Below are 27,677 nucleotides of genomic sequence, written 5' to 3' on the forward strand. Positions count from 1 at the left end.
ATTTTAGATCCTCCTTACTCCAGCTCTGCAATATTTACTATTCAGAGGGCTCAGAAAGCTTGTAGTTCTAGGGAAAGATGTTAGGGTCTTAAGAAGCATTTTATGAAGCTGTGTGTGATAGCAACAACATTCATTCCATCTTGGTAAGGTGCAGAGCAGATGGGCCTCAAAAGAGCTGGATTCTTTTAGTTATATGGGGAACTTATAAAACTTTAAACACTTTCCTCCCATGAGACTGTCAAAATAGGTCACCTCTGTATTTGATGCTTAGCATTTTAATGACTTACTAAGGTCAGGGTGACACAGACAAGCCCACAATAACTGCACACTGTTGTGGGTTGGCATTTGTCACAATATATACCACTCTCTTTCCCTCACCTCAGCAAAACTAAACCACACAAAACCCCAGAACACTGGAGAGTTCTCTGGCATCACAGAGCAGGCTGGATGAAATTATTTGGTCCTATCCTTCTCTGTTTTCCTGCACATCCATTTCTGGCCATAGCAGTAACTTCACAGTGTTTCCCACCACCACCTCAGAATTGAACAGCTAGAATTATATTTTCATTTTCATTACAGACAAAATGCAAAAATCCCCTGCTGCTTGCTTCATAAAAGCTCCCTAAAGACCTAAGTTTAGAATGTTAGCATGAAATTAAACAAGTATAACTTCAAAAGACTTGCAATTATTTTACGATCACTGTGGTTTTCTTAACAACAGGCTTATCTGAAATATTAGACATATGCAGTTTTGAAAGTTAAAGCAATATAGTTTCAGCATACTTGTAGCATTTTTTCCGTCTCTGGTTACCCATTTTTTTAATAACATGAAGCTTTGGGAAATTAAAGAATTTGGATTTTCCACACGTATTTGATTGATTTCATCCACTGAAAAATTCAGTTCCCTTGCCAGTTCTGTAGAAAAGAAAAAGATTTACTAAGATTTCATGTTATACTTTTATCACATATATTTTATAAAAGTAATGCTTAACTGTCACCAAAAAAAAAGCGGGGGGGGGAGAATTCTATAAGTAAAACCCAAGTACAGCCTTGGGCATTAATCTTTATATACTTGATTTCACAGCAAAGTAGTGATAATACACAGGCTGTGACTTCTCTCTCTTGAGGCAATTCCTTGGTTATAATCAGATTTCCTTTGGAGATCATTTTATAAAGATTCTTAATCTGTTCAAAGAGGATGTTGATAGATTCTTATAATTTAGCCAAATTATTATCTGCAATTTGAAGCAAACTTCATATAAGATAAGTGTGCTAAGTCGCTTCGGTCCTGTGCAACTCTTAACGACCCCACGGACTATAACCCACCAGGCTCCTCTGTCCATGGGATTCTCCAGGCAAGAATATTGGAGTAGGTTGCTGTACCCTCCTCTAGGGAATCTTTCTGACCCAGGGATCTTTAGTGCCACCTGAGAAGCCCATAAGATAGTTTAGTTCAGTTCAGTCACTAAGTCATGTCTGACTCTTCGACCCCATAAATCACAGCACACCATAAGATAGTTGCTGCTGCTGCTGCTGCTAAGTCACTTCAGTCATGTCCGACTCTCTGTGACCCCATAGACGGAAGCTCACCAGGCTCCCCCGTCCCGGGGATTCTCCAGGCAAGAACACTGGAGTGGGTTGCCATTTCCTTCTCCAATGTGTGAAAGTGAAAAGTGAAAGTGAAGTCGCTCAAGTCGTGTCCTACCCTTAGGGACCCCAGCCTACCAGGCTCCTCCATCCTTGGGATTTTCTAGGCAGTAGTACTGGAGTGGCTTGCCATTGCCTTCTCAGAATAATCTTCATTGTGTATATGGTAATTCAAATTAGAAAAGTTAATTTTTTTAAAGTTCCTTATCTCTTTGTGTTTTAAGGACAGTAATCCTTATTATTCTCATGACCAAACCGTATCCTTTGTCTAGAGACTCAGTGAAGAGCAAAGACATTGTCACTGAGAATTTATAAATTTTATGACTTTATGTTTCTTCTCTGTTTTCATGTCACATCTTCAAAAGTTTATTCTGACAAACTAAGGACTAGTTTTTGCTTAAAGAAAGTAAGCTAATAGTTATGGGCAAGTAATACTACAAAACCAACATTAGCTCCAGGATATTTTCAGATTATAATGTCCAGTGTTAAAATATGCATGCATGCTTAGTCACTTCACGTCTGACTCTTGGTTACCCCATGGACTATAGTCCAACTCTTGTGAGTCTATGGACTGTAGCCCGCCAGGCTCTGTTCTTGGGGTTCTCCAGGCAAGAAAACTGGAATGGGTTGCCGTGCCCTCTTCCAGGGGATCTTCCCAACACAGGGATCGAATCTGCATTTCCTGCATTGCAGGAGGATTTATTGTTTGAGCCACCCGGAAAATATAAATATTATTATTTTATATTCATACATATTTATACATGATGAATTGCTATTAACTCTTAATAGTCTGCAAAGGATTACTCAGATCCCCTGTTTTTTCCAGAGCTCCACTAGGTTAGGTCAGTAGCAGTGTGCCTTAGCGCAGGGCTTGGTAGAAGGAGAGGAGTCCTTTTAATGGAGAGGGTGGGTGGTGCGAGATTCAGGGCATTGGAAAGAAATAATTGTAGGTGACCTTTTGTGTCATGATCTAGTGTCATAACCTCTCTTTTGACAGCATAGATAATTAACTTCCTTGAGAATGTATGTCCCTGATAGTATGCAAGATGACTTTAAGTATGACAGTAATTAACATTTATGTTTATCTTTTATGTTTTTTGGCTGTGCATTAAAAAATAAATACATACAATCTATAAAATTTAAAATTTTTCTGATTCATGTGAAGTAGGATTTGAGGGGCCCAGTTAATATCAGAATACAAAGCAGTACTGTCCAGTTGACACAGAGCCTTATCTTCACCTTAAGTGAAGTGGAATCAAGCCAAATATTCCTTTTCTACACACCAATTATAAAAACTCATTCATTTCACAGAATCCAACTATTTTTGTAAATTGAATAGATTCATTTACCTGTATCCTTTTTCTTAAAAATTTAATTCAAAATTTAACTGTCATCCTTTGTTTTGTTGTTTATATAGTTATTGAAAATGATCCTTGTTTTCTATTATCACTGTGATATTATGGGCTTCCCTGGTGGCTCAGTGGTAAAGAATTCGCATTCCTGCCAATTCAGGAGACACAGGTTGAATCCCTAATCCAGGAAGATCCCACGTGCCTTGGAGCAGCTAAGCTTGTGTGCCACAACTACTGAGCCTGTGCTCTAGAGCCTGGGAGCTGCAACTACTGAAGCCCACGCGCTCTAGAGCCTGTGCTCTGCAACGAGAGAAGCCACTGCAGTTGAGAAGCCTGTGCCCTACAACTAGAGAGTAGCCCCCGCTTGCCACAACTGGAGAAAAACCCACACAACAATGAAGACCCAGAAAGTCCAAAAATAAATAAAATTATTAAAAGCAAAAGAAAGCATTTTTTTGGGGAAAAAGTGACATAAGATTTCCATTTAAATAAATCCTTGAGCATAAAACTGAGTCTCCTTAAAAGTTTCAGGTAAATAAATAATATGTGTATATTATAAATAATGTGTGTATATCATAAAAATTGTGACAATGACTCATGAATGATTAAACTTTGTGAAACCTAGGCATGGATTAGTTGAACTATTGCCTAAGAGAACTACTCTAAGGGCATAAACCATGCTTCAACATTTTGTATTATTTAAAAACCATAGCCTTTAGGTATATTTTCCTTTATGCCCCCAAATAAATCTTCCATTAGGTAAAAGGTTATCCTATATTACCAGAAATGGCATTGTGAAGAAAGTGCTCAAATTTAAGGTAAAATAAATTTAAATTTTCTATTCTATAGTGTATGTGCATAGAAAAGCTTTGAAAAAAACACAGTATACAAGGTATTATCTGTAATTAACTCTGGGTAGATAGAATTATGAGTGAGTAAAATTGTTTTTTATTCCTTTTTTAAAAAAATAATAAACTGCTTGTGAAAAAGACAAATTAAGAAATTTCATTCAGGTGTATACACACTTACCTGTCCAACTGAGTCCCAGGTGATCGGCTACTATTGCCATCCTGATATCTGTCCGTTCACATGGACTCTGTGGACCTACGATTTACAATTTCTTAATTAAAATAATCATCAAGAAAGACACGACACTGGAAAATTGCTTTTAGCAGTACTCAGATTTTACAGAGAGACTGATGCTAACACTGTACACTGAAATGTGTCCTAATCACCTACATGAACACTTCTCTGTTACATGACTCACTTGATTTTCACCTACATCAGGCCAAATGTCAGACTACATGGATGCTCGATGTGATGAAATTCAACATGCCGACAAGCTAGCTACTTGACAATAGCTACAGAAGTATCGTGGGGGTGACAACACCACGACGGCAGTTCAACATCTGTGCTTTTACTTTGACAGAATCGTATGCACTAGCACACTGAGAAAAAAAGTTGCTCATCCTGAATGACACCCGCATCCTCAGCATGCTTCCCTAGCTGTCTACAGTGCTGCTGGGTTGAAAGGCAGGAAAGAAGAGTATACAGACGGCACGCACAGATGACGATGACAGAATGGCAAACTAGGGTTAAGTCACTCCACAGGCAATCACAACAGTTCATGCACTAGGGTCTACAAGTTGGAAAGTGTTTACAAACTATGCTCGTTCTCCAGGGTGTGAGCAAAGAGTGCTCGAGAGACCTGACTGCCTTCGTTCTCACCAGTCCTTCTACTGCTCCTTTTCTCACTGCCGGCCTTTTCACTCTTTGATTTTAAAGGTGCTGCCTCTGTTTTCTTATCTCTAGCAGACCTCGTTGTAACCGAAGGCGGGCCACCCCGGGAAGTCTCGGACAACGACGTGTTTCTTGAGGTACTGTCTTCCTCATCGGACAACTCGGACTGCATCTTTTTGTCTTCTTCAGAGAGGCGGTCCACAAGCTTTAGGGTCTCACCACTAATTCCCTTAAAATATTCAATGGAATGTTTACATACTTCCTTAAGCTGGCTTTTCCTGACTTTAACTGTGGTGGTGGTGGTGGTGGTGGTGGTGGTGGAGGTGATACAGGTGGAGGAGGTGATACAGGTGGATCTTACCTTTACTGGCAACTTGGATGGAAGCTGTTTGGCCTTGCCTTTCTCTGGCTGCCCTTGCTTTTGTGTGGCACATGGTTTTCTAACTGAACCTGGGTTATCCCTGTGTGTGTGTTTCACTGGAATTCTGGACTTCACATCTACACATGAAGAAGTAGTAAGGCCTTTGGTTTTCTCAGACTGACTAACCTGCTTCATTTTACTCACATTAATGTTTGGCATATGATCTGGTGGGAAGAGATCTTTTGGTGAAGTGGCCTTTATGGGAAGTTTGGATTTTCGCCTAATCCCTATTGATTCCTTTGTCTTTTGCTGCTCTCCAAGAACTTTCTGTTTCTCTCTCACACAGTGTCCTTGCAGTACCCCTGTCTTTTTTTCTGATGAGCTTTTCACTGGATTAGCTTTCTCTGTGGTACGAGTGGGTGCAGAATGTTCTGTCAGAACTACATGACTTGTAATGTTATCTGTCTGTATAGTGGAAGAATCCAAATTGTTGTTGTTATTAAAGTTATCTTTTTGAAAATCATGTTTTTCTTGGGGCCTAGCGCCCATGTGGCTATTGGCTGTATTTGAAATCACCGTTATAGGTTCATTCTCTAATCCCTGCCCACTGGTCATCACAGCTTCTGTCTTATCTGTCACTTCTCCAGGGCCTTCTTTCTTCAAGGTCATGGTGGATGCAGAAATTCCCATTTTTATAGGCGTGCGCAACTTGGGGTCAAGTTTAGAGGAGTTAGTGGCTGCTGCTGCTTTCTCCTGTGAGCCACTAGTGGATGTGCCTTCCTGACACTCTCCGCTGGTCGGGATGCTGGGGCTGGGCTCCGCTGCAGGTGCCTCTACATGTCCCTCTAGATTGGTTTCTACCGTGGTGTCCCCTGCCTGCGGCTGTGGTGTGGCAGTGACCGTACTTTTATCCCCTTCCCCCGGGTCCCCTGACTTCCCTTCAGAAGTATGCTCACCAATCTGGAAAAATTGGAGCCTCTCTTCAACAAAATCCCTCTTGCTCATGTCAATTGCACCACTGCGAGTCATCTCAAACATTTTTCCTTCATGAAATGGGAAGGGGTTAGGCTCACTAGTTGGGGTACTTTCATCTGTTGGCGTGCGGGCTGGTGTTGTATCGGGGGTGGTTGCTGGAGAGCGGTCTTCCACAGCCAGACCAAATGGCTTATTTTCATCTTCCCGTGATTTACTGTCATACACGTCATCATCGCCTCGGTTATTAGACCAGGGGTCAAAATCTAGACCTTTGGTAGCTACCGTTTTAAAAGGAGTGGCAAATTCTTCATCTACTTTGTAACTGAAGTAAGTATCAGGAAACACTGATCTGTCAGGATGTCTTCCTTCGAGTGTGAAAAACTGGGCCCCTGACTTCTGATCAGTCTTATCAGGAGTCTTTTCAGATGGAGAACTTTTAGGAGGTGGCTTATCTTCATCTGGTCCCAGCCTTCCCTCCTCCTCCTCTATAACTTCGAGTTTGCTTTGGCTAAAGGAGCGATCAGCTGGCTTCAGAATGCCCTCCGTGTTCCAAATATCTTTCTTCAGCTCCAGGGTCTGACTGGGGAGTTTAGAATCACTCTCAGTCAAGCCATCATCTTCGTCTTGCAGGTCATAGCCATCCAGAGAGTCGATCTCTGTGGCATCCGTGTCATGAGAGAACTCTGCTGTGGTGGCAATGGAACACTCTGTGATGGACTGGTCATTGTTCCCGTTCTGGGTAGCTTCATTCTGAGGTGAATCAAGGCCAAGGCCGAATTCAGTATCTTTTCCAGATCCATTCATTTCTAATTCTTTCTGGGTGGAAGCCTTTTCAGCCGAGGCTTTGGATTTTGTCACTTCTTTTTGTTCATCGTCGACCTCCTTTAACTTGAAGGTGTATTTTTTGACTGGCACTGGTTGATAAAGGGATTCGTCATCACTGGAGTCACTGATGTCCGCCCCAGGAGGAACTGGGGAGGGTGGCTGCACCCTGATGACTGGTTCGGCCAGCTGGTACTTGTCATGCTCGTCTTGTAGACTGACTTCAATCATGTCAACCTCCCTTTCAGGAAGATAAGGATGTTTCTTATCTGACTCGATCTGGTCTGCATCTAGCGGTGGAGGAGGGGGAAATTCAATGTAGGCAACTCTGTTAGTTTTGGGTCTCTGGTTAGAGTCCTTGCTCACGTTGTTAGGCGTTTCATGCTCGACTGTGGCCATCTCCTCCCCTGCAGGCTGCTTTAAGGAGGCCGATTTGGCCTGCTCCTCCTCTTCAGATTCCTCTGAAACCTCTGGAATTGGACTGGGTTTGCCTGGTATATAAGCTATAAGCGAGTCTGGTGTCTTAGACGTAAATTCGTAACTCACTTCCTCTGAACTGGGCGTCTCTGGGGTTAAAGGGCTCTTCCCAGAGCTGTCTAGAAAGGAAACTTGCTCTAGAGTATCGTCTTCCGGACTACCTTGAGGAGAAGGAGGTTGCTTCTGCTGTCTAGTTGTGTAAAAGGTTCCCCTGGTCTCTTGTACTGTCTTACATTCCTGACTTATGATTTTTTTTACACCTCCTTGTTGTATCTCCTTCTCATACTGCTTTCCCACCTGCACAAAACTGACATAAACAGGTAAAGTTTTTATTTCTTTCCCTCCCTCCGTCTGGGCTAGTGGTGCAACTTTTTCCAATCCATCAATGGGACTGTGGTCGAATACATCACTAGAGGGCGATTCCTTTCCTGGGCTAAACTCGAGAGAATCTGGAGACTTGGTCGGGGAGAGCTCTGTTTCATCGAGAGGCGGGCATAAGCCTACATAACTCTGGTGTTTTGAAACTTTGCTGATTTCTGAATAGGTTACTTTTTCCTCTTCTATAGAATTAAAGTGCTGTGTCTCAACTGTCTCTTTAGTCATACGTGACTGGGATAACTTTGGCGACAGTTCATGTTTTGGAAATGTCGACTGCTCACAAAAACCATCGGGAATATCTGGAGCTGGTGTCCTCCGTTCCTCTGCAACCCTGACCGGGATGTGCGACACCGCCGAGCTCTCACTTCTCCTGGAAGGCTGGTCAAGAGAGCCACCTGGATGCTCCCCATCTTTAACAACATATTCCCTGTATAAGACTTTTTTGGAGGGCGATTTTACAGTCATTTCCTTAATTTCTGAGAGAGAGCCATTAGTTAACAATTTGTGTTCTCTCTCAGTCACAGACAAAAACTCATCCCTCTGGTCAACAATTTGACTCTCAGGGTGACCAACATGATTTTCTCTTACATCATGAACAAGTACATGTGAAAGTTTCTCTTTCTGTGACTTATTATTAGCAGCTCCAGAACTCTCCCACGTTCTAAAGACCTTTTTGTCCCACGGTCCCTTTGTTGCTAAGTCTGCGGTTATGTGACAAGACAAGTCTTTAGCCTGTTGCTCAGAAAAATAGTCAGGCATCGCTTTACTTGACATTTCAGTCCTCTGTTTTTTCACATCATCAGAACCAAAATCATTTACAACCATCTCATTGCTCTCAGCATGCTCATCTTTAGCTTTTGATACTATAAGATCTTTTTGCACAGAGACACTTTCATCTGAGGGGTCTGTGGCCTTCTGCTGTTTTTCTCGAGCAAACACCTGGTAGACAGGTAGCTTGCTTTCCTGGATTTTTTTAACTGGGATTCTGGATTGGCCATCTGGCTTTCTGTCTTCTTGAGAAATGTCCTTACTTTTGGCCTGTGCACCCTGTTCAAATTTTAATCTAATGGAACTGAGTTTAGATTGCTTGAGCTGAAACCCAGATTGGGGCCCTTCTGGTTCTCTGCTCTGAGAACTACTTCCTTTGGCCTCCTCTGTGGACTTGCTGTCCTCAGTCTGTTGGGACAGAACCATCTCTGGGCTGCTGGGCAGACTGGCTGCATTCCTCTCATCGGCTCTGGGGATGCTTGGTCCATCGCGGCCATGTTGCCTCACCTTGACCCACTCATCACTGGATGCCAGCAGTTCTGTCAGCAGTGCTTTGTCAGGGCTGCTACTGGTGGAGCTTTGGGATGAGTATTCTTTGCCATTTCTAGGGCGTTGCTTTTTCTCTGGGGACTGCAGTTCATCATTGAGTTTTTCAGTTTTGTCACGAAAAAACTGTGACACTTCAGTCAGTTTCTCTTCAGCTTCCTTCACAGTCCTGTCCACCCTGTCTTCGTATATCAACTTCTCTCTACCTCTGTCTAATCTGTCCTCAGTAAAGCGCATCCACATGGCATGTTTTGGACTACTAACATCGCCAGAATAGTGCAACGCTGTCACTTTATCAAAATGCTCATCTTTAGACACTTTACCTACACCATTTTCAGACACATCTTTATAGATTTTGGAGAGAATTTCTTTTTTGGGGGCAGTGACTACTTTTTCTCTGGCCCGCTTATCAGACTCTGAGCTAGGGGGTCCTGCATGGTCTGTAACCGATTCCTCAGTATCAGAATGAGACACATCTAGCTTTTCTGACAGAAGCATTTTCTCAGCAAACCTGTAAGACTCCCCTCTTAGTTCTGACAACTCATCGTCATGGTATTCTATTGAGTGTTGACTCAAAAGCTTCAGTGTTTTATAAGAGTCATCAGATATGAGTTGAGCAGAACTAGGGCGACTATCTTCTTCTTGGGACACAGGAGTGTTTACTCTGGAAGACTCCAGATAAGAAGGCAATGACTCTTCAGCAGTGAGTTCTTCTTCTTCTTGCTGACCCTGTTCCTCTGAACAAGGAAAAGCATCGTGTTTTTCTGGCAGAAAATCTTTTAGGTTAATATCTCCCCGGGATAAGTCTTTCTGATATACATACATTTCCTTTTCTGGATGCTTTTTGGTTTCTCTAATAATGACTTCAGTGGGCTCAGCCTGGTTACCTTTTTCGATGTGGACTTCTATTATACGCTCCAGTTTGGGTTTCATTTGGTGGTCCTTCTCTGTGTGCTGGGCTGAGGTTTCAGCAGCAGACTTGTGAACATCTGGAGATACTGCCGACTTATGTTCAAACAGACCTGCCAGTTCTTTGGAAGGGTCCCGACCGGACTGAAAGGCTTTCATGATGTCGTGGACTGACATGGTTTCTTCAATTCTCTCAGAGGCACCTTCACTGCCTGGTGGAGAATGATAAACCATTCTGGTGGTTGTGGTGATGTGAGTCTCTTCCTTAACACGCATGCCTTTGCCCAGAACGCGACTGTGATCATCATCTTCACTACTGGCTTTCATCTGAAATGCTTTGACTTTTTCTTTAATGCTAGATGTGGTGGGCTTTGGTTCCAGTTCCATAAAAGTAGGTGATGGTTTGGGTGACATGGGCTCCTCTGGTTGGGACGGGGGAGCATCTCCAGCTGAGGGCTCATAGCTCCTGATAACATGAACCACTTCAGTTCTTGTTTCTGTAATGACTGGAGGGATGGGGACCTCGTGGAAGAGTGGTTTGGGACCAGTGCTTTCAGCGCTTTGTGGGGCTGAAGGTGTTTTTTCACTTCTTGTTTCAAAGCCACTGTCAGACAAGGGACTTTTATCTTGGTCATGTTGAGAAAAGTCATCTGGAGACTCCAAAATAGTATCTGTTCCAAAAAAGGAATCAGCCATCTTACACAACTCTTTCTCAGAGGTGGACGGCCTCATGGAGGCTGGAGGCATTTTGAGTTTGTGTTCCTGCAGGGCAATTGCTGGTTTTAAAATTCGTTTCTGTCTCTCTTCACCTTCCTTCTTGGCATCCTCAAACTTGTACTTTAAGTTTGTCAGAGAACTACTCCCGATATCATTTGTTAGGTAATCAATAACTTTGGTCAGGTTGTAATCCTTTTCAGAGGCGGCCTTTGCCTTGACTTGCACTCTCTCTGGCAGAGATGGAGAATGGCTCACACTAGCTTGTTGTCTTGCCTCTCTTATTTCTTCTGAACTAAATTCTATCCAGTCATCTTCAGGAGAGTGTCCTTTGTCACTCTTTGGTGATTTGAGTGGTCCTTTATCTACACAGACATCCTTTTTAAGGATTTCACTAACTTTCACTAAGTCTTCCTTTACTTTCTCGACAATTTTGAAAGGTTCTTCGTCGTCGATTCTCCCTTCTTTGGGGAGTTCAGGCTGGAATGGCTTCTCCTCAGGCACATCTGTTTGGAGTATTGCAGTCATCCGCATTAGGTCCTCCTTCATTTCAGCCACATCTTTTAATATCTCCTGACTGGAAGATAGAGAGGATGGTGTAGACAGCTTAAGGGCAGACGGTGCAAGGAACAAAGATGATTTAACTGGAGATGAAGTTCGATTGAAATGGGGCTGAGGACGTGTCTCCGTAGTCAATGTTTTAATGGGTGACAGCAAGGCTGCTGCTGATTTTGTAAGTGAATTAGAGTCTGGAAGTTTCTTTAATGCTGGTTCTGGCAAAACATTGACTACAGAGTATACTGGCACTGTTATTATTGATGAAGTTACAGATGAGGTAGTTGCAGATATTGATGACCCAAGGGATGTATACAGTGCACTTGCAGAAGGAGTTCTTAGAGACTGAAAAGCTGATGGTGCTGGAGAAACATAAGACCTGAGTGGGGAAAATGGCATTGCTGTAGTGGAAGGGAACACTTTCTCAACTTCATCAGTGGCCGCGTTAACCACAGAGCTCACAGAGTTTGTAGCTGTAGCAATTTTTTCCTGTAATGTGGCAGTGGCTTTGCATCCATTAATTAACGTTGAAGATGATGGATATTTCAGAGGGGAAATAGATCCATTGACTAATGCTACCTCTGGATGTCCAGGCATCTGTTTCACAGGTGATGAAAGAGAAGAGGCCATTGTAACTTTAGCTGATGAAATGACATCAGCTGTTGATTTAACTGGAGACACCACTGACTTTAAAGGTGAAGATATTAGCGGTGCTGCTGATGTGATAATTGACTTAAATGGCAGACTTGAAGAATACATATTAATGTTTGATTTGGGGGAAGCAGGGGGTGTCATAGTAATTGATGACCTCTCCAAAAGAGATCCTGCGGTAGTCACTGGGGAGGTTCGAGAGGAAAATGTAGAAGTGGATGCCAGCCCCTTTAATGGTGAGGCCTCCGTGACTGTGGGAGCTCTAACCAGGTTGCCAGAGGAAACCTGGATATTGTATGGAGACTGTGACACCACTGTTTTTATTGGTGAAGAAATTGTCCGAAAGGATCTAATTGGAGATGCCACGTCACTAATGGATTTAACCGAAGATGTAGTTGATGCGCCTAATGTGGATTTGATTGGCGAAGGAGTCGAAACAGACCATATTGATTTTAATGGGGAAGCTGATGGCGTATTAGAGGAAGAACTTGACAAGGAAGTGAAGCCTGACTTGGCCGGCCCGGGCACTGTCATCGGAGCTGTGGTCCAGGACTGGTAGGGTCTTGTAGAAAAGAATGGCTTGTATGAGTAAGTGGTGGGGAGGGATCTTGTTGCTCCTGCACTCCGTTCAACTGTTTCTTAAATTTTAAAATGAAATCAAACACAAAAATCAACAAAAATGGTTGAGAAACAGAGAGACCAGAGAAAAAAATTGGTCAGTAAACTTTGAAATATTACAAAAGCAAGTACAATTGTTTGCATGATTCAGAATGGAAGAGGCAAAAGGAACAATTAAGAGGAAAAAAAAAAATTTCTATAGACGCAACTAATCCAAGGTTAAAAATAAAACTAAATAAAACACAGAGCAATGTGAAATGAAAGACAGAAAAAGCACACTGCAACCAATAGGCCAACAATGAAAAATAAAAAACATGAGGAAAGAATTAATGATGAGAAAAATAACCACAATGGAAAACTGTTCGCTTACTTCCTATTGACTTTCTTATGTGCTGGTTTTGAAATATCAGTAGCCTTTCTGTTTTGCCTGTATAGGTACGTATTTTTTCTGCACAACCATATAACTCTCATTTCAGTAATTTCTAATGTTCCCTCTCCTCGAACCTCTCAGTGATACAGATGCCGCCTACTCAGAGCCATATCAATGTGCATAGTTATACATTAAATGTCTAAAACTCTTATTTTAGAAAACCACTCAAGCCTATTTCATGCAGAATCCAAAATAACTTTTTAAGTGACAGGCAACTGATGTGCAAACTGTGAAGCCACTGGATTTTAAATTTGCATCTTCCATGCACAATTCGGATATGCTTCACACCCATAAAAAGCCAATAAGAGCAAGAAATTTTCTGAGTCAGAATTTTAAAAGAAAAAAAAAACAAAGAAAAGGAATGTTTGCATTGATCTTTTCCATGCAGTATATTCCTTTTGGTGAAGAAAAAAAAAAACATAATATGAAATGATTTTAGAATGCATGTGTACACACACACACACACACATAAAGGGGGAAAAAAACCAGAAATATGGTTCATGGTTACCACAAGCAAGCAAAGCAACTGAAAACATTTTCTCATGCGCGATCTATCATGGCAAACGAGCCAAAGAAGTAATACAGTTTTTATGCCATATTATGCACAATGTGCAGACTTTAAAAATACTTTCACAAGAGCATTTAGAAAGAAGAGTACACTTTTTCCATGAGATGTGAAGTCTTGGTACCTTTTGAGATTTTTATGAAAATATTTAATACTGCATATGAAAAAATCCCTCTGCAACAGAACGTATCCATGTCTGGGTTGTCTTTATTATGGACAAAAAGCACATAGCACTCAGATATTTTTCATAATCCATTATACTTCTAATTCTCAAAAGGTATCATAGGGGAAATTTAAAAAGCATAGTCGTATTTTTAACACCCCATATTTAAGTATCTACAGTGGGATACAGAATATATCTGTATATATGTTTAATCAGTAACAGAGGGGCCAATTCTGGTGCCTTCCCAGAATATTCATGGGACTCATGGACACCCCAAATACTGCAGAAGCCGTGAGGCAGACCTACCACTAGGAAAGATGGATTTAATACCAGCATCTTCTGGCAATGGGACAAGAAACATACAGATGAAGTCCACATACTCGCTGGGGGATGGTAAGCACACACCGAGTCCTCTCTATTTCTACAGGTCTAAGAAACAACCCAAGCTGGTCACAGAGGTTTGGAATGCCTGCCAAGGGTTAAGTTCTATGTCAAAGTTGAGTACAGTCTTGCTCCCAGAAAGCACTGGTTCAGAGTAAGAGTGAAACTCGAAGAGGAAATGAGAATCTGCTTCATCTTTACGCTCCTCTTCATGCTGTGCTCGTGCCATTGCTACAATCCAGTCCTTGGATTAGCAGCTACTCCCACAAGGGTGAAGATTTTCATTCCTAGTGTACATTTAAATTCAAACATTCAGAACATATCCTTTTCTAGGCTTACGTATTATTCTAAAGAGAAATGGAAGAACTAAGGAAAAACTCACCCATTCATTACCCCTCCTAGTCATAATTCTCAATATTATATTGTTTAATTCTTTTGGGACCATCACACTGCAAATGGAAGGTTTACTGGTTCCTTCAATTCAGTGATTTGGGCTCAATTCAATGTCTCAAGGAAGGACTTATTTTTATAACTACCAGAAACTGGCAGAGCATCTCTGTTTTACCACTCAAGTCTGGCTCCACTAAGCAGAGAAGTCTTCTGAACCACATCTATGGTTTTATGCTTCGCACAAATCAGCCAATTTACTGATTAGTTACATATTTTATGCTTTAATGATACATATTTTGTGATACCCTTTATAACAAAGGCCTTCCCTGGTGGATCAGATGGTAAAGAATCCGCCTGCAATGTGGGAGACCTGGGTTTGATCCCTGGGTTGGGAAGATCCTCTAGAGAAGGAAACGGCTACCCACTTCAGTATTCTGGCCTGGAGAATTCCATGGACAGAGGAGCCTGGCAGGGGGTCCAAAGAGTTGGACACAACTGAGTGACTTTCACTCTTCACTTGTAACAAAGGGAATTCTGGATGTCAAGCACTGAATTACACCGGAATCTTTTTTATTTTAGAGGTTGGGTGGGTTGGGTAGGTGGAAAGGACAGGGAACTATGGGAAAAGTTGCATTCACTTTCTATTCTCACACCAATTTAGGGGTCATAACATTTTCCTAGTTTTTCTTTTAGTCATTTCTTACTCCTTCCCATTCTTCTGTCTACCATTATGCTCCCTCTCATAAAACAGGGAAGAGAACCCTCTTCCTTCTATCAAAAGTCAAGGAAGATAAACTACATATACCTTCATAAAGCTAACTGAAAATTAGCAACTGTTTCAGAAGTGGGAAAAATTCAATTGATGTTAGCACATGCACCTGACCTTACAACTCATATATTCCCCAAACAAACAGCTTAGGACACAAAAGTCAGATAGCAGCTAGCTTGTCCAGAGATACCTGACCTCAAGTAGCTGGAGCCTGTGCAGAGCTTAAGGATGTGGCCTGGGAGTCCCAAATGGCCATGCCATGAAAGCCCTAGCTTTGAGGCAAAGTACTATCTCAAGGAAAACGTCTATCCAGGAAATTTATACATACATCTAGTTAAACACACACACCTTCCCTGCTTTATAGCATAATGAGAGTTAATTTCAGCCCTTATGGTTTTGGAAAGATTTAGATAGTTATACTAGAGGAACAAAAAGATCCGGAAGAAAATTCATGAGTGTGGTTGGGTTTCCTTTCTCTTATGCTCCCTGTTTTGTGTCTGAATATAAGAGCTCTCCAGGGGATGGATTCCAGAAGATTATGCTAAGACCACCTGAATGAAGTAGTGGAGTAGTTTCCTGCTGCATAACAAGAATTCAGGAAAGATGGGAAAAAACAGTTGTGGTTCTTACTGGTAAATTTCTAATCCTCCTTGAACTCAAGTAACTGTGAGTAATGGGAAGCAGCCAGAAATGATTCACTAATTTAAAAATAATGTTTGCATAAATCCTCCTCTGATGGTTAAAGTGGCATCATGCCACATCAGTCAAACATACTCTTTGTTCCTGTTGGTGGAGAGGGTTATCTTGAGGGCCATGATCACCGCAGGTGATAACCATAAGGAGGAGGGAAGGAGAGGGGAGGGAAGACAAAGGGAGAAAATGAATGAATATGACTGGATGAATCTATGCCCTGATACTTGCAAGCTAGTTAACAGTGAACCAAAACATTTACTGAGAGAAGAAAAGGGTTTAACTGGTCTAGTAAAGCCCAACCTTAGAGTTGATATTTAATAAAGAGCAGAGGGAGGGAGGGAGAGAGAGTGGGAGGAATTAGAAATCAGTAAACAAATGCTACCTCAGGAAGGTAGGAAAATCTAATTCCTGCCAACTGGGACTAAAAGAATCAGGACTAAGCTAGAATGACCTACCTATATTAAGACAAATGAAATAATGACCAGAGTTACTTTATCATCTTTTATACTATCCGACATGTATGAAAATGTTTTCTCTTTTTAGCATGGATTTAAACCAATCTTGCTATAGTATTATCTTCTAACATAGTTAGCAACCAAAGTGAAATCAGGGTTTTCAAAGTCAAGTGATAGATATTTCTAATTCTACAAAAAAAAAGCTAATGGCTTAAAAAAAAACTTTTAAAGCTATGATCTGGGGGTGTTTGTACCTTGTATCTCCAACTATGTACAAAATATTACTTAGATTTCATGATAAAATTTTCCTGAAGGGGCAGTTTTCTTTTGCCAATGAGTTTTCTTTCACATGACTCCAAAATTCTGTTTGTATAGAAAAAATGTCTCTTCTTATAAAAATCCACGTAGATTAGTAAATGTGTTAGGAAACTCACTCATTCCAGGCTCAGTCAAGTAGCTGTAGCGCTTACGTAAAGCTAACGATGCAAAACTCTGTCGTCTCTCCGTTTTCTCGGTCTGGAAAAGAAAAAGAAGAGAACCATTATGTACCAGTTCCTTGTGACACTTTCATCATTTTGAAACATTTTGTAGAATGGCATGTCGATATCTTTTTTATCCTTATTTTTCTTCTCAACTTTCTTAGGGAAATATTAGTTCCCCACTGTGATTCTACAGCCCCACCCCAATATCTTAACCAAATAACTATCACTTAGCAAAATATAAGAGCACCAACACAGCAGACTACAGGGAACTACAAATAAAAGACGAGCGTTACAGAGACTTCTGATGCTGAGCAATAAATTCTCCCAAATTTGCTTTTATTGAAAGCACATACATCACGATGTACACTCACACTTGGTGAGTACATTCAAGGAAAAAGGCACACAAAGTTTATCATTCCGATTACTGCTATTGTTTCTGTATGTTCATAGGCATAAAACATAGATGAGATTACAAACAGGTTAATGGCTTTACTGAAGTGATGTTGCTGAATCTTAAAGCTGCTGATTCTATTTAATATTACTGAGGTGTGAGTTTTAAAAATCCATTGCTCATATAACTTGAAGAAATATTAGGAGATAACTTATGAAACTTAATTGGATAATTATACTCTTAAAAAATGGCCAAGATAAATGTCTTTTAATAGAATATCAAATATCAGTAGCCATTGAGCACATATTTTATAGTATATAAAACATATAAAATGTCATACATTATCACCATCTTTGATTTAAAAGTTATACAGTAGATACTAGGTGAAAATACATACAAATGTATATTTATACATGCCAATCTATCACATTTAAAAATGCTAAATTAAAAAGCTGCAGTTTCTCTTTTTAAGTCATTAGCCGGATTTTAGTTTTATTAAATGTACTGAAGTACTCTTCTGTATATGTGGAAAAGTAAATTATTCTTTAAGGAAAAAATATGTAACCTTTACCTCATTTAAGCTAAGATCTGCAAAAATATAATACGTTTCCCACACTTCAGCCCTCTGCACCTTCTTTTATACAGATTCTGTTTCTAGTCTATCGCTGATAGAGTAAAAGCAGAAGTGTTCATATTACCTCATCATCTTGATCTGACTCTGTCTCCTTTTGGTCCCAAGATGCATTGCAGAGACAAGGAATATTATAATGGACAGCAGGGAAAAGAATATCAGGATATGAAAAGGACTGAATAGGGAGCACAAAATGCAAGCTGCTTTAGAAAGCAAAGTAAACCAAAAGAAGCCAACAAAAAATATCAAGAGCTATACATCCATGGCAAATTAATGTGTGACATTATTTGAAAGCAAAAAAAAAAAAAAAAAAAATCTATGAACTACCAGCAGAAGCAGAAGCAATAAACAGAGGACTCCATTATACAAACCATAAGAATTTGACACCACAGTCACAAGACTTAGTCAATCTACACAAAGAGACTAATAAAACTTGAGTTTCAGGAGCTATAATCATGTTACAAAGCATTCCTTAATTGCACACCAAGGGCCTACTTCTTCAAGACCAGGGAAAGAAAGTTAAAATAAACCAGTATTAAAAGATACCTTTTTATGTGCTGGCAGAGTGATGTTTAAGTTGCAAACAGCTGTTTGAGGCAGTCCTTTTGTTGTCTTTGGTTCTTTCAGAAAAGACAGACGGCCACAGGGCTCTTGGCTGGTGTCTCTGATCTAGAATTAAGGTAGTTGACAGTTATATAAAGAGACTTTCCTGAGGATTCTTGTCTGTGTAAGAGTTAAGCATGTTTGTTTTATGGACCCTTTGAGAGGCAGGAAAAGTAAAGGGAAAAGGTGATAATCTCATGTCAGCCAATGTAGTCACATTTAAACGTGGCAAGATTTAGAATGCCCAATCAATAGTCTAAACACAGGAATGTTGTATTAGCTTGTCTCATCCTGACAATCCAGTAGTCTGAGTTGTATTCATTTTCTTCGTGTCCAATAATTTTTTTTCAAAGCCTCAGTTTTAACAACAATAACAGAAGCAAATAATAATAAAACAATTGCCCTATATCTTTTGGTTCTCTGAGGAGGAAGATGGTCTCTCTAGAATGTCCTTGGCTCGACCAGAAATAAAGATGAAACGAATACTCAATCTCATCATTTGATTACTGAGCATTCCAGATATGATGCGTGTTATTGCTCTAGATTGCTTGGGCTTACAAACATTTGTCTAAATATAAATGATCACTTAACTGCTTAAAAGGCAAAAACTCTTTTTACTAATTCCAGAGTTTTTCCTGACTCAGAAGTACACTCACACAGAACTGGGACAAAAATCTGATCTCATTCCTATGAACTGAAGTTTAGTGGGATATTTTAAACAGAATAAATCATTAGAATCTTTTTTAATCTTTAGAGTAGTTAAAAAAAATCCACAGGATCTCTCTTGAAGGTGATTTACCTTGATGGAAAATGGCAGTCTATTTTCTTTGAAAGCATAAAAATTAAAAACAAGTTGCTGTCCTCCTTTGGTTAGTGGGGCCAGGTTTCCATAACAATCAACATAAATAGGTTTTCCTTCAAGAACCTTTTAGAGTAAAAGAAATACATAATTTAATGTTAATTTAAATTGAGAGAGTTCTGAGATTTTAAGTCAATATAACATTGATATGTTTCTATGTCACATTTGTCTTCTGATTGGGCAGTTACGTCTATTTACCACAAAAATAATTGTTGGTTCACAGTAACTGTGATTGGAAACTGTAATATGGACATGTAGAAGACAGAATTATAGATTTATTCTCCCAATTTTATTTGAGAATGTGCCTGACGTCACTTATCCAGAGTCTGAAAGTTGTTTTGGACTCTTGGATACTTATTACTGGTTTGAAAAGTGGAAAATCATGGTGATGTGTATAGACAGTGACTATGATGATAACTCAGGTAGTCACAGGAAAATTGTGATCATGACCTAGATTCCTTGGTAGTGCATTTTAACCAACTAAAATAGTCTCAAAGATACTTAAAATTATTTTAGTGTGAATCTGTATAAAATTTTTAAAATGAAAACTAAAATTAACAGGGAACTTAAAATTTATAGTACATGCTATATTATGACCTCAAAATGAAAAAGAAAACTCTGTATCTGGAGAATGTAATAGAATGAACTTGCTGAAAACAAGGTACCTCAATATCTTTGCTTCTTGCAACTTCCTCAAAATTCTCTTGCTGCTCTAAAGTTTTATCCACTTTATCATCTGTCATGCAGAAACATCGCAGAGAGGATTCTACAGGATCATTCATTTTGGCAAAAACAACAAACTTGGCCATATATGGAACACATATTAATTCTCTGTACAGCTGTGTGGCTAACCCTACAGTTTCTAAAACTTGATGGCAGTCTGCAAGCCAAAATCTGAGGAAGACAAAAACAAAACAGTAACAAAAGTATAAAAATGAGATTTCAAAGTCATATCTTAAAAAAAATTTACCATTTTACAAACGTAGAGTATATAAAGGAACTAAACCAAAGCATTACTTGTTCATTTAGCAGATAGCAAAGATGTTTATCAAACAAAGAAACCCTACGTTTATTATTTGTTATGATTTTGCTAAGAAAATGCTAAGGAATTTTTTCCTCTATTTTCCTTTCCATAAAACTCTCCGTCCCATATTATACATGCCCATAATAACCCTTCCTTTCTACTCCTGTTTAAGAATTTATTACTTCACCTTGGAAGGAACAAGAATTTTATGGTAGAAAATGGGAGAGAAAGGAAATCCTATTAGTTTTTATGAATTGCTAAGAATTTCTACTGGAAGAAGCAAGTTTACCATCTTACAGCTTCCTGTGAGGACTGGATAAGATGACATCCACGTGAATTTAAAATTTCTGGAGTTAGGCCCAACTTTACCATCAACAATTTAAAGAATAATCATACTGGTATTAAGCACAACATTTTTTTACTTTCCAAAAGGTAATAAAAAAACAATTCCGAGTGCTTTTTGAAAGCCTTTATCTCCATACCTGGCTGAAACATTGGTTGTAAAAGAGACACAATCCTTTATAAATGTCAAAGGAGTAGTTCCTGTGATGTCTTCCCACTGAGCAGGCGAAGTGCCCCCTGAGAGAACAACAGCAGATATATTGACTTTATTATAGATATGCTCCTTGTAAAATTTTTATCATCCTGTTCTTTCTGTATAGCCAGTAACTTGTAAAACTTGAACACTTTCAATTAATGACATGTACTAAAGGTGGTTTTCCTCTCTCCTTTTACCAGCTTATAGTGATTTCCTTGTAAGATAATATTAGATTAGAAAAAAAATTACTTTTGTTTGTCTAGATACTAATGAATGGCTTAAACTTGGGGCACACAACTTCATTTTAAGCCACAATCTACAAGTGCAAAGATTTGTTGCGTCAGGTAGACAATATGATTTTTTTAAATACAACAATGGCAAGAACTATCAGAAAGTTAAGAGGGAGTCCGTTTATACTGCCTGAATCATTTAATTTTCCAGGCTAAAAGGGGAACCAGTCATTAAAAATTATTCTTTAGAAAAAATGAAATGAGAAAACCTATCTTAACCTTGGACTTTAAGTTAAACATCATGTTAGGTTAATCAGATGATGCGTTACCTCTGGATTCTGGGAGCTTATCACAAAAAGTGCCTATCACCTAAACCCTGCATGTTTGGTCTCTTGGATCACACTTGTGAACAGAGTAGGTAAAAAGAATCATGTATTCACTAGGCTCTTCGCTACTCTTGGTGCTCTGTGGCCAGAGTCCATCCAATTTCCTATAGCCTACAGGGTGTTTCTAGGTCAGTAACCTAAGTCACGGAGAGATTACTAGATGCTCCAGTAAATCCAGTAATACCTCAATCATCTTTAAAAAGCACTATTATTAACACTAAACTTAAAAGCAGGAAAAATGGAATCACTGAATTTTAACTGTCCTGCTATCAACATCTTCAAGAAATAATTACAGGGATAATAGAGATGAGGTGATACACAAGTAAAATGTGTTTTGTTTTTTTTTTTCTACTCTATTTATAATGTTGGTAGGGATGTTTAAAGGTTTTCTGTCTTTGTACAGAATCATTGCAAGTGCTATGGCAAAAACAGCAAGAACAGTAACAACTTAACCAAACCTGTAATGCTACAGAGAAGGCGCAGATTGGGTGTGGTGTCTCCTTTGTAACCGTTGGAGACACCTTCTCCCGAGGCTGGGGGCACCGGAATGGTCATTGTGATAGGCTTATGGAATTTCCTTCTTCTTGGTTCCACAGTGACAATTGGGCTAAATGTTGCTTTGTTTCCAAGGATCTTTTTCACAATTTCATCTGGAACAGGCTGGGCCTAGAGACAAGAGACAGGACCTTAAATGAAGTTGGACATTTTTCTCTTATCAGAAAGTTGACTTTTTAGTTGAGGACGAAAAGACCAAAACAACAACCAAAAAATGTCTTACTTCTGCTGTTAACATTCTTCTGTATGCTTTGTGATGGCCATATGATGGATTTCTGGTAGTTATATATCTAAGAGCCAAATTGCTATTTGAGGTACACATATGACCACCATTTTAAAACAGAACCGCCACACTGTTTTCCAAAATGCTGGTTGCAGGACCATTTCTAATTCTCACCAGCATGTGTGAGTGTTCTAGTTGTTCTGCATATTTGCTGACACTTGGTATTGTCCGTCTTTTTTTTAATGTTAGATGTTTTACTGAGTGAAGTTTAGCATATTTTAATGTTTATTGGTATTTGGAAATGGAAGAGACTATAACCCCCCAGAACTTTTGTTATTTTAAAGAAATCTTATTAAAAATTTACGGGGCAAAAAAAAGTCTCTCTTATTCATCCTTTCTGTTTCAGGAAAGAATGAATCAAATATAACACTGTAGCAGGAACTAACAACTTGAGTATGTCCCCAACAGAACACAGGCCTGGGCTTGCATGAAAGAGAGAGGGAATCGGATCTCAGAGCAGCGAAACCTCTTGGTCTAATCCGAAGGACAACAGACACTGAGTTTACTATATTTTATATCTATGCAGGGCATTTAGTAAAATACTACAAAGGCAACTTATACTCATGTAAAAATTGATGTTTCCAGAGTTAAGTAACAAAAAGGCATACGAGATTTCAATGGATGTCAATTCTAGTCTAACAAGCCTAATTTCTTCTTTTTTTTTTTGTTTCTTTGCTATTTGGTAAAATATTCAATATGGGGAGCCAGTTGAAGGGAACTTCATACTACTGAAATATAAAGTAGTCTCTTTAGCTCCAGATGTTTACTGAACTCTCAGTCAAATTATTAATTACTATATTAAGTAACAAAACAAAGTTATTTCAGGTTATTTTCCTTATTCAGTAAGAAAAAAAAAGTTCTGGCTAGGTTCTAACAGAAATGAATAAACGCAAGAAAGACCATTCTTGCCAAGATTTTCAGCCAGCTTTCCAAACCAAAACAGGTTCCAACTGGTTGGATAAAACCCAGCATTTATGATTTGCTTGAACTAAAATTTGAAAGCTTGCAAGTTTCACTGTTACTGATTTTTGTGATGTGGCATATTATAAACCAAATGAAATATGGTTTGTTTCTTTAATGGTACATGTGCTCTTTTGGTGCTCTGTTGCTCCACATTACTGAGACCAATAATCTATGATTTAAAAAAAGATCTTTCATCTTTTTTTTAAATCATACAAACAAAAAAAGATGTTTCAAGTGATCCATCTAAACAGAAAAACCCTAAAATATGTACCTATTTTGATAAACCTCTTAGCTGACTTTATACTTTTTATTTAAAATAGACTGATGATTCCCCCAATGGCCCAATGCTTCAGTTAGCAATATATCATCAGGATGAGTCATGACAGCAGTTTTCAGAGCAGAACATGCTCACATGCTCTCTCTGTGTACCAAGGAGAAAACTTCTTGTGAATATTACCTGGAGGCCTACTCGAATTCTTTTGGTTAAAGCGCCCTCTGGGAAAGAAGCTTGGACAAGGGGCACAGTGGTGCTGCTCAGAATTCCACCTTCAGGACCAATCTGATTGCTTTCCTGCTTAATCCGTGAAACCACTGCAAAATACTGGGGGAAATCCTTAGTGATAATCCTGCAGATGCGCTTTTTCCCTAACTCCTCCAGGCTGTCAAGTTCTGAAAAGAAAAAATGAATGAAAAAGCCATGAGAATAAACCTGTCTACACAATACCTTGAGACAAACTGATGTGTAATACTGACAGGTAAAATTATTTATCTTCAGTAGTCAAAACAGAGCTTTATGATATAGAGAAAACTATAGTGACCTTAAAACAATACTAAGCTTTGTAAAAATATTTTATAAAGCTATTGACATGCAGTATTTGTAGAAAAATATTTCTACTAAAGAGGAATAAACATTTTCAAAAACTGGCCTTTTGCCACAAGTGGACAAATTTCTGCTCTTCAAGAAGAGATACATTAATTCTGTAATTATTTATAATAATGCCTTCAGCTGCCCAAAGTAAGAATGAGTCATAAAATAGAAGGGCCTGACAAGAAAGTAAGTACCTCACTATGTGTGAAAGACTCTGGAACTTTATTTGAAAATCTCTTTAAAATATTTTTAAGTATTTGTTTTGATGTGGACTGTTTTTCAAGTCTTTATTGAATTTGTTACAATATTCCTTCTGTTTTATGTTTTGTTCTTTTGGCTGCAAGCATGTGGGATCTTAGCTGCCTGACCAGGAGCTGAACCCACATGTCCTACACTGGAAGGTGGATTCTTAATCACTGGAATGCCAGGGACATCCCTAAAATATTTCTAAATTACCCAAATTATCTGTATTATTACCACTACCTGTCTACTCATCAATGGCCTTCATCCATCAAGCTCAGTTTACCTACAAGTGGACACATCTTCCTCCCTTCTGTCCACCTGCAAACATACTTCTTGCCCTGTAGTCCTAACTCTGGTAGACGGTTTGTTTCACACCTTGCCCAGTCCTCCAGTCTGCTAGCTTTGACTGACTTTCCTTTGTACTTCATATCCAAAGATCAAAGTCTAGTTGGTTTTGTTTTGGAAATGGTGTACTCTCCTGTCATCCCTTTGGTTCAGACTCGGTTTCAACTAGCTCTCTGACTCTTTGTGATCCCATGGACTGTAGACCACCGGGTTCCTCTGCCCATGGAATTTTCCAGGCAAGAATACTGGAGTGGGTTGCCATTTTCTACTTCAGGAGCTTTTCCCAACCCAGGGACTGAACTCGCGTCTCTTGTATCTCCTGCTCCGGCAGCAGGATTCTTCATCACTAGCGCCACCTGGGAAGCTCACGTTGCTGACACCACCCCTTGAGCATCTCCCCGTCTCGCCTCCCCTTACTCCAGTCCACTTCGACAGTGAAGCCAAATGGATTTCTTTCCAAAGCCCAACTTTATGCAGAATTCTGATAGCTTTAATGAAAATAAATGATTTTAAACAACATACAAAATAATATTTGAGACAAAGATGAGTAGAAAAGTATTTTAGAAAAGATTTATATGGGGAAATTTATGAGATTTGCAAACTTAGAAATATCACAATAAAAGAGTTATATAAAGAGACATAAAATATGTATAAGAAATATGTAAGAATAGACAAGTAGGTCAAGGAGACAGAATCAAGAAATAGATTTACCTTCATATATGTGTACACATACACACATATATAGCATATATGTAAGTCCATATATATCTACTTTTATATATCTATTATGTATTTAGTATATTTAAATCAAAGTCATACATTTAAACTTTAATTCGGTCAGGAAAAGATGGTTTATTTAAAAAATGATGTTGATATAACTGAAAATATATTTGGAAGAACAAAGTTAAAGCTCAGTCATTATATCTTACCATATATTAATAAAAATTCCCTTTGGACAAGAGACTTAATTACTTAAAAATTAAAATATCACACACAAAAAATCAAGAGAGTATCTTTTAGCCTTGGATAGGAGAAACTTTCATATTCAAAACTGGACACGCATACCTATGGCTGATTCATGTTCTGAATCATATTCATTGGTATATGACCGAAACCAATAAAATATTGTAAAGCAATTATACTCCAATTAAAAATTAAAAAAAATGGACACTCAGAGGCCTAAAAGGCAGTTTTATAAAATTGAAATAACATTTATTTCCTAAAAAAAATTTCTTTTAATTGGGGTAGAGCTGAAGCAACTCTGTGTTGGTTTTTGCTTTTGTTAGTTTTAACTTTACGTTAGTTTTTGCTGCACAACAAAGTGAATCAGCTATATTATACATATACCTCCTCCCTCGTGGACCTTCTTCCCTTCCCAGTCATCTAGGTCACAACAGAGCACTGAGCTAAGCTCCTTGTAAAAGGCAGTTTGACTATATAAAAGTGTAAAACTTTCTATGGCAAAAATAGTAAACGAATGACAAAAGGTAGGCTGGGAAAGGTAATAGCCACACATAACAAATGAAGAACTAATATGCTGAATACTAAGTTGTTAACAAGATGACAGAGAAACCAGCACAAACTGGCAAAATGTTATAAACAGGCAATCCACGGAAAACGGCCCATAAACATATTAAAATATTCACTCTTGGTAATTTACATGGAAATACCAATTCAAACACAGTTCAACCTCCTGCTACACCCACCTCCAGGTAAGATTAAAAATCAATAATATCAAGAGAAAATTGGGGGAAAACAGATGATTTCAGTCAATGCTGGTGGGTGTGAATAGCAATGATCTTTTGATAGTGTAATTGGGCATCTTCTATTCAAAATGAAAATGCATCTATCCCTGGACCCAGCAATCCCATTTTCTGACATTCTCTTATAAAGTGGAAATGAAAGTGAAGTCGCTCAGTTGTGTCCGACTCTTTGTGACCTTGTGGACTTGTAGCCTACCAGTCTCCTCCGTCCATGGGATTTTCCAGGCAAGAATACTGGAGTGGGTTGCCATTTCCTTTTCCAGGAGTTCTTCCCAACCCAGGGATTGAACCCAGGTCTCCCGCATTGCAGGCAGACGCTTTACCATCTGAGCCACCAGGGAAGACATTCTAAGCACAGGCAAAACAGCATTGCTTGAATGACTAAAGCTTGAAAGAGCCTGTGCGCCCATCAGTAAGGGCACTGTTTGATAAGTCAGTTCATCCACACTCTCACTCCCACAGTAAGTGACTGGAGGGTTCAGATCCATCCATTTACCAAGTATTTACTGAGGACACACTGTGTGCTGGCACTGGTCTAGTCACCAGGGGTACAGGATCAGGAAACACCTCTCTGAGGAGGTGACGTTAGAGGTGAGCTGTGAGGGAAGGAGGGAGCCAGACAGGTAGTGATTGACATATGTGTAAAGTGAGGAAAGAAACAAGATGCTGAGCAACATGCACAGTATGATCCTTTTTAGAGGAAAAGTATAATCTATGTTGGTATACTTTTATAAGAGAAATTTGCAGAAGAAACCTTCTACACTGTTAACACTGGGAGTTGGATTGCAGGTGAAGTGAGGAGACGGTGGGGAATAAGAGAGTGTTACATTTGGGTTTACATGCTGAGGTGGTTTTAATTGCTATAAAATCAAGGGGAGATCCCTACACTTTGGGGAGGAGATTGGTTTCGTTTTGTTGTTTGCTGCTTACAGAAACCTCCTTTCATTTCCCCTGACACCTGCAGTACCTGCCTACCATCACTCCACTGTGAACGCGCCCACCTCCTCTATTAGACACAGGGCTGAGATTATGGCATATTCTACACAGAAGTGTGTACAAAGGTAAAACAGGTGGTTAGGAAATTGGATCAGTGACATATTCTCATTTTACAGATTAACCACTACCAAATTAACTGTTAACTAGGAGAGAAATAG

General features: G+C 39.3%; 1 protein-coding gene and 1 long non-coding RNA gene across 16 annotated transcripts in view; one reads left to right on the forward strand and one right to left on the reverse strand.

Moving 5' to 3' along the window:
* LOC129555812 (uncharacterized) overlaps window positions 1-4,932 on the forward strand; it is a 41,167-nt gene extending 36,235 nt beyond the window's left edge. For all 3 annotated transcript variants that reach the window (XR_008685816.2, XR_016038729.1, XR_008685817.2), the window contains one exon: window positions 4,812-4,932. This is a non-coding gene — a long non-coding RNA (uncharacterized LOC129555812). The remainder of the gene's footprint in view (window positions 1-4,811) is intronic.
* ANK3 (ankyrin 3) overlaps window positions 1-27,677 on the reverse strand; it is a 765,692-nt gene that overhangs the window by 42,226 nt on the left and 695,789 nt on the right. For 6 of the 13 annotated variants that reach the window (XM_088841902.1, XM_088841899.1, XM_088841900.1 and 3 more), the window contains 10 exons: window positions 23,762-23,973; window positions 21,962-22,169; window positions 20,832-20,928; window positions 19,991-20,219; window positions 19,266-19,391; window positions 18,410-18,532; window positions 17,931-17,957; window positions 16,794-16,875; window positions 4,029-4,103; window positions 784-915 (listed from right to left, as the gene is read on the reverse strand). In XM_088841902.1, coding sequence (XP_088698028.1) covers window positions 784-915; window positions 4,029-4,103; window positions 16,794-16,875; window positions 17,931-17,957; window positions 18,410-18,532; window positions 19,266-19,391; window positions 19,991-20,219; window positions 20,832-20,928; window positions 21,962-22,169; window positions 23,762-23,973 — 1,311 coding nt within the window. Of the gene's footprint in view, window positions 1-783; window positions 916-4,028; window positions 4,104-4,727; window positions 12,534-16,793; window positions 16,876-17,930; window positions 17,958-18,409; window positions 18,533-19,265; window positions 19,392-19,990; window positions 20,220-20,831; window positions 20,929-21,961; window positions 22,170-23,761; window positions 23,974-27,677 lie in introns of all 13 variants that reach the window. The other 7 variants (XM_088841907.1, XM_088841906.1, XM_088841904.1 and 4 more) reach the window with 3 other exon arrangements.

Source organism: Moschus berezovskii, chromosome 12, assembly GCF_049115385.1.
Source record: "Moschus berezovskii isolate FMDL1 chromosome 12, NW_MosBer_1.0, whole genome shotgun sequence".
NCBI classification, from domain to species: Eukaryota; Metazoa; Chordata; class Mammalia; order Artiodactyla; family Moschidae; genus Moschus; species Moschus berezovskii.